We start from the raw sequence: 14,515 nt of genomic DNA, 5'->3' as shown, positions 1-14,515 counted from the left end.
CTGTGACTGAAAACAGCGGAAGCGCGCCTCCGGCGGCGCGCGAGCGGCGCCTACAGGGGGAGGAGTCCAGCGACATAGGTCTACGTCGCTGGACGGAATCTAGCCACTTTGCCGCAGTACAGTCCCAGTGACTGGTCGGCAAGTGGTTAAACACTTTTTTGATATCCTGGATAAATTCCAGTCTTCCCATATGATAGTGGAAGGAGATTTCAATTTGGTAGCCCACCCTGTCCTGGACAGGAGATGCGTTACATCTACCTAGCCTTTCCTAAGTGCTTGACACGTTCTCTTAGTAATGCCCAGTTAGTAGATGCCTGGCGTGCCCATAATACTGGTGTGAAAGCCTATACATTTTATTCCCTCCCTCATGACAGTTTTGCCAGACTAGATTATATTTTCTGTACCCCTATTCTATTGGCCAACTCTTATAATGCAGATATTCATGTTTGTCCCTGATCCGATCACCACATCGTTACTTTCTGCACCTCCAGACTTGGTCTGGAACAAACTTCCCATTGTTGGAGGCTTAATGACTCTCTGTTAAATTACTCTTCTATTGTTAACCAATTGACCTCTTCTCTTAATGAGTATTTTGAGTTGAATGATGATGGTGATTTGCCTCTGACAACCATTTGGACAGCTCATAAGGCTGTTATTAGAGGCCGATTAATAGGCCTGGCCTCAACTAGGAATAGGGCTAGGATAGCGGACATCAAGACTTTCACCAGAGACCTTGATCGTCTTTATAACATGCACTATCAATCTCCCTCTGCTCCCCTCCATGAACAAATCGTCTCTAAACTAAAGGCCCTGGATGATTTATTATCAAATGGCACTGAAAAGGCACTAAGGTGGTCCGAGGCTAAATTTGTATTGCACAGTAATTCATCTTCCACTATGTTCACCAGGAAGCTCAATCAAGCTGCTAAACACATGTGTACAAATTGAGAAGACCTGATGGTAGAATGGTGTCTCACCCTAAGGACGTGCTTGAGATCTTTACTGATTTTTATAAGTCTCTCCTATCAGATTCCTCAGTTACTACTAAGGAGGAGTTTGATTCCTGGATTGATAAGTTTCATATCCCATCCCTTTCTCCCCAAGAAAATGAGGCCCTTAATGCTCCTTGTACAGAGGCAGAGGTCTTGGAGATTATTAAATCCTTAAAGTCCTCCACAGCTCCGGGCCCTGACGGGTTTTCCACATCTTATTATAAGACCTTTTCCTCCATCTTGGTCCCCCACTTGAAAAAAATTGTTTAACTTTATCCTCCAGGGCAATAGTTTTCCAGATGAAATGCTCTTGGCAAATATGTCCTTACTTCCCAAACCTAACAAAGATCATTCCCTTCCCCAAAACTTTAGACCAATTTCGGTCATGAATAATGATCTTAAACTCTTTTGGCGATTCCTGGCTAATAGACTGGCGAATGATATTACCTCACTTATTGATCCCGACCAAACTGGTTTTATTCCGAATAGACAACTTACAGATAATATTAGATTGGTCACCAATGTTATACAAGATGCTAACTTACATAAACACCCTACGTGCATTGTTAGTTTTGATATACACAAAGCTTTTGACGGCGTCCTATCTTGAGCTCCTCCTTCCAAAATTTGGTTTGGGCGATAGATTCCTTCAGGGCTTTAGAGCTTTGTACAACTCTCCCCAAATTAGAGTGCGTATCCCTGGCTATAATTCTGAGTTTTTTCCTCTCAAAAGGGGTGCCAGACAGGGATGCCCCCTCTCCCCACTTCTGTTCGCTTTGGCGATCGAGCCTTTTGCCTGTGCTATTCAAAATAACCAAAAGGTCAAGGGATATTGCAAAGGGGGCAGGGAATTTAAAATTAGCCTTTATGCAGATAACGGTTCGCTGTTTTTATCAGATCCACATGTTTCGATTCCCCAATAATTATTAGAATTGAGAGCCTTTCAGGGTATTTCTAGGTTGGGAGTTAACTTATCTAAATGCTCTATATTGCCTTTGAACTTGCCCAATAGGTTACAGGTTTCTCTCAAGGAGAGCTTTTCTCTCTCTCCTGGTGTGCTAAATCCTTTAGATACTTGGGCATGCATATAACTCCTCATTATGAATCACTGTTCGTAACTAACTTCCCTGCCTTGTTTGCAGGAACTCTTATATCCTCTTGGCCCTTATACCATATTTCCTTCCTAGGCAGGATTGCTGCGATAAAGGGATACTACCTAAATTATAATTTTTTTTTTAGGGCCCTCCCGGTTAATGCTCCTTTTTTTCACATATCCTCTCTCCAGAGAGATTTATCTAAATTTATTTGGAATGGTAGGAAGCCCAGATGCAATAGACATGTACTTCGTGCCCCTCGACAATTAGGCAGTTTGGGCCTTCCAGACCTGTGGTCCTTTTGCCTCTCTGCGAAATTTACCCAAATCACCCAATAGCATTCATCTGATAAGGATATTCTGTGGCTTGCTTTTGAACAGGCATCCATTTAGCCCTGCTTCTTGCAGTCCTTACTTTGGCCCAAAAATAGGGTTTCAAGACTTTTACTCCAATCCAATCTCTAATCATCTTTACCAGATATGGACAAGATCCAGGGACAGATATAAACTGGTCACCGAAGTATCCATTGACTACATATTTGGGGGAATTTGGCTCCCCCTCTTTTCCCTCTGGATTGTTGCTCCCTTACTCCATGGATCTCTAGAGGTCTAGTGTCTCTAAAAGCCCTGTCTATAAACAATATGTTTTGCTCATTTGACCAACTACGCGCTATTTATAAGATCCCCAGCTCTGAGGCTGATAATTACAATCTTATTAGAGAATTTTTTTCTAACTCAAGGCTCCTTGAATCTTTGTCCACCTCATACACCATTTGAGATCATTTGTTACTCCTCCCCAAGGGGAAGAGGTCTGATCTCAATTATGTAGTTTCCACTCTCTAAGAACCATAAATATATGATGAACTGGGAACGGGACTTGGAGTGCTCTATTTCCCCTTTAGATTGGCAAAAGATGCTGCATAATCTTCGTAAGTGCACCCGATCTACTACCAGCAGAGAAACCCTGATTAAGCTTTTTATTAGATGGTACATGACCCCCGCTCTGATTCACTCATTCTATCCATCCACATCACCTATTTGCTTTAGGGGAATTATTGATCAAAATTGGGCAAAATCCTGCAGTTATCAGACAGAGACATCCCTATTTGTCTGAGGACATGCCTTCTTTTTGCACAGATCCCGGATATCCCGGTTCCCTTGTCTAGGTTGCTTCATACCTTATTTAGCACTATCCAATGGATGATTGCCCTTAATTGGAAGTCTCCCACGATTTTATGGTCTCAGGTAGTTTCTAGGATGGAGGTCCTCAGACTCTCAGAATATGTTTTTCACTCCTTACACAATTCCCTACATTTGTTCCATAGTAAATGGGATAGCTGGGACAAATGTCCCTAACTTCCTTTAAATGTGTTATAATGTTATCACGATACTTAATGTGTTACCAATTTGATATTTAAATGATCTGCTTGATATGTTATACATTATCTTACCAGACATCTCACTGCTGTATTTACCATATTATGATTGACTTTTAATAAGCTTTGTATGTTTGGTTTTGACTTTCCAATAAAACTTTTGTAAACAAAAAAAATAAGAGAGATTTTACTGCGTGGCAGAAAGCCACTAGGAACACAGTGACACAAGGCCTTGTGTACTCAAAAACCTGAGCAGCTGATACTGAAGAAGGTTGTAGGTGGCCGGAGGTGACAAAGTCACTGTAGGTGGACAGTGGAGCTAGACCATGGATCAGATGCTTCACAAAGCTCTTCAAAGGAGAAACAACAACAGGAAGATGTTTCCTTTTAGCAGAATAGGAGGAAACAGGGTGCAGCACTCCACCCAGTGGATGATGTCACACCCTGTATCCTTAGTCCTAAATATTATCAATGTAAGATGGTTGTGGCTGGAATTCTACAACAAAAAATGGCATGCAACAACTGTTCAGGACACAGGGCTCTGAAGAAAGGGCACGGGTATGCTGTTCCTTCCTACCTATAGGTAAGTCTTATTATAGGCTTATGTAGCACCCTCCTAGGTAGGTGCTAGAGAGAGAGAGTGTAGTTTGGGATCTTACCCTAGTGTTGCCAACCGTCCGTATATTTACAGACAGCCCGTAAAATCAGGGCACTTTTCTCCTGCCCATAAATGCCCGTAGCAGGAGAAAAGTGCCCGTGAAAAACGGCAACGATCGGCTCGGTTCGGAACTGCGCATGTGCAGTTCCGGAAATGCCCGAGATGACCCGATCATTTCCTGTTTTCGGGCAGGCGGGCGGAGCCCTGGCCAGGGGGGGTGGGTCTGGCTGCTGTCAGGACTCAGAAGATATGAGTGCGGCATGCCTACTTGTGACAAGGCGCCGCTGAGTGCTGCTGATTGGATGTCATGGCGCATTTCCCGCCACACCACCGCCAGGCGCCAGAATTTGAAAATGTGGAGCAAAGCTGAGCTTAAAGTTGAGCAGGCGGCCGCGGCGGCGGAATATGGAGCCTTGTGTCGTCGTGGTGGAGTCTGGAGAGGAGACAGTGTGACTGTGCTGCAGGACGGAGTCGGACACGGCCAGCATCCATCCACAGTCACAGAGGGAGTCACAGACACCAGCTCAGGAAGGCACAGGTCGGTCAGATAAAGGCATAAAGGCAGTCTTTGCTGTTCAGAGCTTCCTGTTAAGTTAATGCAGCAGATAGATTTATTTTGTGTAGATGGACCTGGGTTAATGTATATTTCAGTCATTTTACTAAAAAGAATGTTTGCTCTGCCTCTGGCAAAGACAAATGTCAGAGCTGAAGACAATTTATTGTATTAGAAAGGAGCTTTTAAGCTACAATGTAAAACCATTTTCAGCAATCATTAGGCTTTTAAATTGGGAGAGTGGTTTAAGAGTGCCCAGAGAAGAACTTTAATTTAAAAGCCTAATGCTTGCTGAAAAATTGTTTTACATTGTAGCTTAAGCCTCCGTTTCCACTACTGCGGCTACGAAGTCGTGCTACTTCTAGCTCGACTTCGTAGTATAAGTTGTTTGCTGCTTTCAGTGCGACTTGTCCCTCATTATAGAGGGAAGTCGCACTGAAGTCGGCCCAAAAGTAGTGCATGAACTACTTTTGAAGTCGTCGCGGCAGTGAAAACGGGCCGAATTGAAATCAATGGCTTTTGACTTGCTGTGCGACTTGACATGTGTCAAGTCGCACAGCAAGTCGCAATAGTGGAAACGAAGCCTAAAAGCTCCTGTGAGGAGAGAGCTCATCTCAGCAGAGCAGACTGGCTGAGGGGATTCACCTTTTGGGCCCCCCCACCAGTCTCTTCTATTGCTGACTAAACCAAGACAATTTCATTAAACTTTTGTTTAACTTAAACACATTGCTAATAGCAGTATCTACATGTTTATAGTTTAATTATTCATATTTGCACAGTTTAGCACTGAAAACGGCTATTTTATGTACATTTTTGCAATGTCAGTAAAAAATTGGTGCCGTCCGTAAATTTTTGGCATTCTGATTCTGATATCATTTTGGAGCTGGTAAGGGCATATGTTTGTCAGCCCTCTTCGGTGACACGATTGGGATTTAAGTGCTCTATTTACTTTCCTTTTGGTAAGCTGCAGTCCTATTGGGGGAGGTCCTCTACACTATTTGTTTCTGCAATATTTTTCTATTACTCTGGTAAGGAGTATATTCACAGGATTGGAGGTGTCTATGTTCTTTACTATCACTACTACAGCACCTTTCTGATATTCCCATCACTTGGGGTGTTACATCTATTTGTTTGTGGTTTTACGCTATGGCGTTTTTTATTTCATTTCACATGATCACTCAACACTGAGGAGATCCATTCAATACACGGAGTCCGTCCGAGATCTGGTTCCTGTGGATCACTTGGAATCTTTGGGCCTATTTATCATTAGCCTCTGGTAAGCGGTACCTGTACAGAAAATTTCGTCAGACGTGCTGTTTGCCTTATATGGACTTTATCTCTGGACTTTTTTACATTATCATATATGTTTTCACTATATAGCGCAACTTATATTTATACAAAGTCAGTCATAATGTGCTGGTATGCAGTGCATACTTTTTTATGCTAATTTACTACCGCTTTAACAGGTATTTGTGGGACTTTGCAGGGGGACTAGAAAAAACTAAGTGTAGATGCACTTAAAACTAGTTGCACTTTTTTTTTTTTAAAGGGCGATTATAGTTTTAGTTTATTTATATTGCAATAATTGCAGACAAATTTAGACCGTTTCATGGTTTACATTTTAGACACTTTAATCAACTTTTGTCAAGCTGAGTGGTGATCGCAGGGCAATCCATAGGTCAAACAATGGCTCATTCAGCAGGTATCAGCTGAAATTTGAGACGTCTATCAGGGCCTTAAAACATAACCAATGAACAATTGTTTTTTACATTCTATACAGACTATGTTTAGTTAGCTGTCTATACACTAATGTCCCTATAGTCAGGCTGATAAGGAGGAGCAGCCTGGTGCGGCAGCACTAAACATACAGAGTCCAGTTGCAAAAATCAGAACTATTATTAAAGTTAAAATGTAGCAATTCACAACAAGCCTGGCAGGAAGGCCCCCGACCTGAAGCACTCACGGAATGAAACAGCAATATGTAGTAGAGCAGGTCTCAGATGTGCCAACAGCATCTGTCTTGAGGGGTGTAATGGGTCCTGGCAATTCGGAGCCCTAATGGGGAAGTCTCTAGGAAGCATGGAGTATCCCTATCCTTTCCTTACTCATCTGGAACTTCCCCCTAATGCTAATCACTGTCCCTGACAGACAGGTGACCTGTCCCTACACTACCCACAAGCAAAATACGCACCAAGCCCGGGAGCCAAGTTGGCTGACAGTCACATGGGGCAGCAGCATCCAATCAGATATCTTCCCCTGTTACCCAGAAAACCATAGAGGAACCATGGAGGAAAAAGTAGACTGCAACTGCCTACAAGTTTGCCAAATCAAAGCTGACAAGAATAAAATATATATCACAAAAAAAGCATACATTAACCACAATTGCATTGTCTAATTTGAGAAAGAAGAAATGAAAATCATGAAAAGTGTTATTCTGTAAGAGCGGTAACTTCATAGTATGCTGTATATACAGTGCCTTAAAAAAGTATTCATACCCCTTGAAACTTTCCACATTTTGTCATGTTACAACCAAAAATGTAAATGTATTTTATTGGGATTTTACGTGATAGACCAACACAAAGTGGCAAATAATTGTTAAGTTGAAGGAACCTGATTAATGGTTTTCAACATTTCTTTACAAATAAATATGTGAAAAGTGAGGTATGCATTTGTATTCAGCCTCCCTGAGTCAATACTTTGTAGAACCACCTTTTGCTGCATTTACAGTATTTTTGGGTATGTCTCTACCAGCTTTGCACATCTAGAGAGTGACATTTTTCCCATTCTTCTTTGCAAGCCCATTCTTTGCTCAAGCTCTGTCAGATTGGATGGAGAGCATCTGTGAACAATTTTCAAGTCTTGCCACAGATTCTCGATTGGATTTAGGTCTGGACTTTGACTGGGCCATTCTAACACATAAATATGCTTTGATCTAAAGCATTCCATTGTAGCTCTGGCTGTATGTGTAGGATCATTGTCCTGCTGGAAGGTGAACCACCGCCCCAGTCTCAAGTCTTTTGTGGACTCTAACAGGTTTTCTTCTAAGATTTCCCCGAATTTGGCTCGATCCATATTCCCATCAACTCTGACCAGCTTCACTGTCCCTGCTGAAGAAAAGCATTCCCACAACATGATGCTGCCACAAATGCACACCACACTTTTCAGATATTTATTTGTAAAAAATGTTAAAAACCATTTATCATTTTCCTTCCACTTCACAATTTATGTGCCACTTTGTGTTGGTCTGTCACATAAAATCCCAATAAAATACATTTACGTTTTTGGCTGTAACATAACAAAATGAGGAAAATTTCAAGTGGTGTGAATACTTTTTGAAGCCACTGTAACTAATGTACAATAAGCCAGTAATCACCATCTTACCTTGACCTGTGTAGTCAAAGGAATCTGCTTCATCTGGAGTATCAAGGTCATCTACATTAATGTCCAGCTCATCTGGGGTGTCAAGATTGTCATCAGACAAGATGGAACCTTCGCTGTGGTCCAAAGATAAGTTTATGTTGGGAGCTGTGAGCTTTATTTTTCTGGCTTGAGAACCATTCAGATCCAGTGAATTAGGAGGTTCTAAGAATACAGTAAAATGTAAAATGATTCAGATATCTATGATCATTTCAAAAGCCCAACTCCCCACAGTTAGAATCACTCCCCTAGGCTTACATTTAACCCCTTGATCACCAACAGTATTAACCCCTTCCCTGCCAATGGCATTATTACAGTAACAGTGCATATTTTTAGCACTGATTACTGTAGTAATGTCACTGGTCCCCCCAAAAGTGTCAAAAATGTCAGTTAGGGGTCCGATCTGTCCGGCGCAATGTCGCAGTCCTGCATAAAATTGCAGATTGCCGCCATTACCAGTTAAAAAAAAACAATAAATATGACATAGATCTTTCCCGTAGTTAGTAAACGCAATAACTTTTGCGCAAACCAATCAAAATACGCTTATTGCCTTTTGTTTTTTTTACTAAAAATATGTATCAGAAAACAAATTGGCCTAACAATGTTTAAAAATTTAGATTTTTACATTTTTTTTTGGGAATGTCATATAACAGAATGTGAAAAATATTGTTTTTTTTTTTTTTTTTTTTCAAAATTGTCGCTCTTTTTTTGTTTATAGCACAAAAAATAAAAATTGTATGGGTGATCAAATACCACCAAAAGAAAGCTCTATTTGTGAGAAAAAAAGGACGTCAATTTTATTTGGGTACAGCATCGCATGACCGTGCAATTGTCCGTTAAATTCACGCAGTGCCGAATTGCAAAATAGGGCCTGGTTATTAAGCGGGAAAATCTTCTGGTCCAGAAGTGGTTAATTAGGCCTCTTTTGATCGCTAGGAAGACTGACTGCTATAGTCCATCACTAATCACTAGAGTACTGCTCAACCCATGCCGACAGTCTTGTTTGTCATAAATTGATTGATCTGTATTTCATAAACTAAAGTTTTCAGCTGCTTAGGTATAGGCTATGAAGGTTTGTTTCTTTTTTATTAAGTAGATATAAAGTAACATCATAAATGTCACTCTTTTTTATGTATTGTTATATATCTCTCAGTGTTGATAATCTCATGGATTAAGATTCACCCACACTTTGCAGAAAAACCTTTCTCCACATATTTGTATTAAATTTTAAGAAATAAGACTTAATTTAGTAAACTTTGCTGACTATCTAGGAAAAGTGCTTGGATTTTTATTTTATGTGCTTGTAGTATACTGCCTCTTTTTAGTTGTAGGGCTCTTAACACACGGGTGCTCTGTATGTCCGTATATCACCCCATCTGTTTAAGGGTGATATATGGACATAATGCATGTCAATGGGATTGCGGATGTCAGCGGATGACCATCCGCTGACATCCGATTTGCGTTCTTTCAGTTCTGTTCCATTTTTTGGAACAGAACAGAACCCTATTTTTCTTCCGTTTAAAAAACGGAACGGATGAAAAATCGTATGTCATCGGTGTCATCCGCTGACATTGGCAATGCCCATAGACATACATTATGTCCGTATATCATCCGCAAACAGATGGGATGATATGCGGACATACGGAGCGGATGACACAAGTGTCATCCGTGTCTGTGAAAAAAAAAAAAGTGCCGCAGCGGAAAAAAAAATCGGAGCGGCCGTGTGAAAGCCCGTACACTGGTTGAGCTGCTTATTTTTTTTTTCTCTTGTTAGTTTAGTTACCATAAACAAACTATGCCTCTTAGTAAATTCCTAGATAAGCACAGATAAGGTACCAAAAATCTCAAATATGTATTTGACGTATCAATACTGTACTGTACTGCCATGGAATCAATATCAAACACAATATGTATTGTATTAAATACTGAAAGGATTGTATAATTGAATTGAAATGGTTAAACAACAAATTATTAAAAGAAAAAACACATATAGATGAATGTAGCATTACTTAAAGGTTCAAACAAACCATTGTGTCGCTGATTGTTCTACAGCCTAATTAGAAAGAAAGGCAAAATGCTTTCTTCTTCACAAGTGAAATTAAAGTTGAATCACTTCCCATGTTTAAAAATAAATCATTTTTAGCACCACTGTGACAGCACGGGTGTAACTTCACAAGTCAATTCTACCATAATGAATAATTAGAAATGTTGAAGACACGCTTATAATTAAGGAAGCTGTCATTGGCTTCTTTTACCAGGTCTGATTTCTGCTGCATCGTACGGGATGTCCATTCCCACATCATCCAATACTGTTGATCTGAAAAAAGAGAGGACCCAGATTAGTTATGTTTAGGACTTAAAATTGAATCAATAAGAAATACTAGATTTAGAGCCCATTCACACTAGCGCGACTTGTGAGGTGACTTGTGTCGCCCCAGGTCGCTTGACATAACAAAAGCAGAAAGCAAAAAACAAAAGCAAGTAGAAATATGGCCTACATTTTTTTTTCTTCACTATGTAAAATAACTATAACATGTAAACTATTACCCGGTGTCATGTTCTGGAGCAAAGTACTTGACCCCAAACACTGCATGCTACCGCTGTAGCTTGGAATATAACTTTTTATCTGTTATAACAGCCCAGAATTCCCAATCGACTGTCATGTAATATATGATGTTAGATATCTCCCCCCACCCCTACCCCACCTCCACCTTGTTATATGTGGCTAAAGTAATCTCTGCAGTCTTAGATCACTCAAAAATGGAACCTTAAAAATATACTCCTATATATGAGATTAAAAGAACATTTGGACCAGTGAGTGCTACTTTGGAATATAGGTGCACTTTTCACATGACTATGTAACAAAAGGGTCTTGAAAGGCTTACCAACGTGTAGTTATCTGTCCATGCAGTTACTGTAGGCAGTGGTTTCATAGAGGTTGAGATTGAGTACATTGTAATAAAGGGATATTGGGGAGATGGTTACAGTAGATACATGAGGCTGACACAGAGTTTGGTGTGGTTAGAGTCAGGCCTGTCCCTGACACTGTTCAACCATAGAAGGCTGGTGAGCCTTTGCAATACAATCTAGTGTACAACACAGTCAATGTTATTGGAAAGAGTAGAGCAGAGAAAAAAGAAGCTGCCCTGGAATTGGTTTGTGTGCTTGGAAGCACACCCTGGATGTTTCAGTATGGCTAAGTGGCAGTAGATCACTTGCATTTACAATTGTGTGTCGCAAACCTCAAGCAGTAGGGCAGCGGAACCTGAAGCACAAGTGAACTAACCTTATGGCATCCAAATTATTCTCATAGACGACTGTTTAAAGCTTGCTATTCAGTGGCCCTAGTTGCGCCATCCATTCTGGCTGGAGAGTTCAACAGAGTTTGCTCTTGGCCTATTACAATACTACAATGTAACATTCTAGCAATGGATATTACTATACAAGACCATCTTTGTACATAAAGCTGGCCTTTCAGAAGGGATAGTTGCCACTATTTGCCCAGAGACTGTGGTACAGCGTGTTTTCATTGCACTTTTTCCTTGGCGAGGTCTCGGGGTCAATAAAGAATATTGTACATAGTTACTTTGCCTTCCATTTAAAAGTGTCGTGAGCCCCTGTTGACTTTGTATGTTACTGTGTAAGTACTTAATACTTGAATTTGAACTTGCCTATTATGTTTGTAAAGTAACAACAGTGCAGTTCAGGTTCCTTATCAAGGTTTTAGTTGAATTCAATGCAGAAATACCTACCTAATCTCCAACGCCGGCGCTGGCATCTTGTTCCTGGCTTCTTTCATCTTCTTCCATCTTCCTCAATCTTCTTTCTGGCTTCTTCCAGCTTGATTGGCCAGTGCAAAATGATGTCACTCCTGTGCATACACATAGGAGTCACTCATCCTGCCATACTGGCACTGTCCCGGAAATGTAGACAGAGCTGAGCATGCATGGCTTCATGTTTATTCCTTTAGGATTGCGAAAAGGGCATTTTTTTGCAGGAGGGGACATTGCATGTCTCTTCTGCAATAAAATGCTTGCCTGTTTGCAATTTTTGTGTTTGCACATTTAGTTTTGCTAAGATAATGTGCAAACCACTGCTCCCTGTCAATCAACTGTCAAATTTCAGTAGGCAGCCAAGGATCAGGCATTATCTCTTAGGTTTCAGTTGCTGTCTATGAGACTTGTTCTCATTTTCTGCCCTGATGACTATTGTTAGCAGAACAAAAAAAACATGAGGGGAAATAAATCCTTTCACTATGCACACAGTTGTTAGAGAAGAGTAGGGCTGGCCATACACCAGTAGAACTCCATTTCATTTTTTTTGTTTTAAGAATGTTTGTTTGATTTTCCAATTGTTAGTGGTTAGTCCATTTTTGCAGCAAAAAAGTAAAATTGAAAGAAGTGGAATGGAATTTGTTTCCCAACGAATTCATTTCTAACATGCATGTGGTTTTTGTTCATAAAAGTTAATTCACTTCAAAATAAAAAAGTCAAAAGCCATTGTGAAAAAAAAAAAAAAAGTCAAAAGCCAAATTTTGCAGTACATTCAAACAACATTTGTCAAGTCATTAAATGTCCTGATAATTTTTGTATAAATTTTTTTTTGAAAATCGACTAGTGTGTGACCAATTCTAGGGTGAAATCTCACATTAGGACACCTGTTTGGATGATAACTGTCCAATCTGGGAAATATTTCTTATTTGCTTTTTTTTGTTTTAACTAATACTTTTCTCAGCATGAGATAAAATGAAATTAATCGAATACATTTTGTTTGTGGTAGCTGCGAACGGTAGTGCGAGCAGCAGTTAGCAAGTGTAGTGGCAGCTGCTAACAGCGGTGGTTAATGGTTTTCTGTTGCAGGACAATTTAGATATATAAATAAGGGTCTCTTTTTAAATACTTTGACATATTGCTGGATCCTCTGGCATGATGTTATATTGGCCTTGGTTTGGTAACAGAGTAGCTGCAGATAATAATTTTATTACCTGTGCTAGTGGTGTTGGGGGTATAGATCATGGAGTCTCTCTCTTTCTCTCTCTTTTTTTTAGTAATTACTGATATTATTGGCTAGTGGTGACTGACAACAAAGACAGATTACTTATTCTGTCCCATCAGGCACAGGTAGCAAAAAGTTATGGTTCATTCATTTTCTGAATACAGTAATATCTTGGTTTGCGAGTAACGTGATATACGAGTGTTTTGCAAGATGAGCAACATTATTTTTAAAATAAGAAGGATCACAGTTTCACAGTTTTAATGTAAAAAAAAAAAAGTGGAAGTACACTCACAATGTACACTATCTCAAAAAAGTGAGTACACCCCTCACATTTTTGTAAGTATTTTATTATATCTTTTATGTGACAACACTGAAGAAATTACACTTTTCTACAAAGTAAATTAGTGAGTGCACAGCTTGTATAACAGTGTAAATTTGCTGTCCCCTTAAAATAACTCAACACACAGCCATTATTGTCTAAACTGCTGACAACAAAAGTGAGTACACCCCTAAGTGGCCACCATTATTTTCCAGCACTGCTTTAACCCTCTTGGGCATGGAGTTAACCAGAGCTTCGCAGGTTGCTACTGGAGTCCTCCTCCACTCCTCCATGATGATATCACGGAGCTGGTGAATGTTAGAGACCTTGCGTTCCTCCACCTTCCATTTGAAAATGTCCCACAGATGCTTAATAGGGTTTAGGTCTGAAGACACGATTGGCCTGTCCATCACCTTTACCCTTAGCTTCTTTAGCAAGGCAGTGGTCGTCTTGGAGGTGTGTTTGGGGTTGTTATAATGTTGGATAACTGCCCTACTGCCCAGTCACGGAAGGGAGGGAATCATGCTCTGCTTCAGTATGTCACAGTAAAAATTGGCATTCATGGTCCCTCAATGAACTGTAGCTCCCAAGTGTCAGCTGCACTCATGCAGCCCCAGACCATGACCCTCCCACCACCATGCTTGACTGTAGTCAGGACACACTTGTCTTTGTACTCCTCACCTGGTTGCCGCCAAACATGCTTGACACCATCTGAACCAAATAGGTTTATCTTGGTCTCATCAGACCACACGACATGGTTCCAGTACTTCATGTCCTTAGTCTGCTTGTCTTCAGCAAACTATTTGCGGGCTTTCTTGTGCATCATCTTTAGAAGAGGCTTCCTTCTGGGATGACAGCCATGCAGACCAATTTGATGTAGTGTGCGGCATATGGTCTGAGCACTGAAAGGCTGATCCCCCCCCACCCCTTCAACCTCTGCATAAATGCTGGCAGCACTCATGCGTCAATTTCCCAAAGACAACCTCTTGATATGACGCTGAGCAGGTGCAATCAACTTCTTTGGTCGACCATGGCGAGGCCTGTTCTGAGTGGAACATGTCCTGTTAAACCGCTGTATGATCTTGGCCACTGTGCTGCAGCTCAGTTTCAGG

General features: G+C 40.6%; 1 protein-coding gene across 5 annotated transcripts in view; it reads right to left on the bottom strand.

The window, feature by feature from the left end:
- PRUNE2 (prune homolog 2 with BCH domain) overlaps positions 1 to 14,515 on the bottom strand; it is a 452,865-nt gene that overhangs the window by 117,979 nt on the left and 320,371 nt on the right. For all 5 annotated transcript variants that reach the window (XR_014225511.1, XM_082264016.1, XM_082264013.1 and 2 more), the window contains 2 exons: positions 10,345 to 10,406; positions 8,054 to 8,254 (listed from right to left, as the gene is read on the bottom strand). Coding sequence is in view for 4 of the 5 variants with exons in the window: in XM_082264016.1 (XP_082120142.1) it covers positions 8,054 to 8,254; positions 10,345 to 10,406 (263 nt within the window). In the remaining variant the exon portion in view is untranslated. The remainder of the gene's footprint in view (positions 1 to 8,053; positions 8,255 to 10,344; positions 10,407 to 14,515) is intronic.

Source organism: Pelophylax lessonae (genome assembly GCF_965119305.1).
Source record: "Pelophylax lessonae genome assembly, chromosome: 1".
NCBI lineage: Eukaryota > Metazoa > Chordata > Amphibia > Anura > Ranidae > Pelophylax > Pelophylax lessonae.
This window is presented reverse-complemented; position numbering and strand designations above follow the sequence as displayed.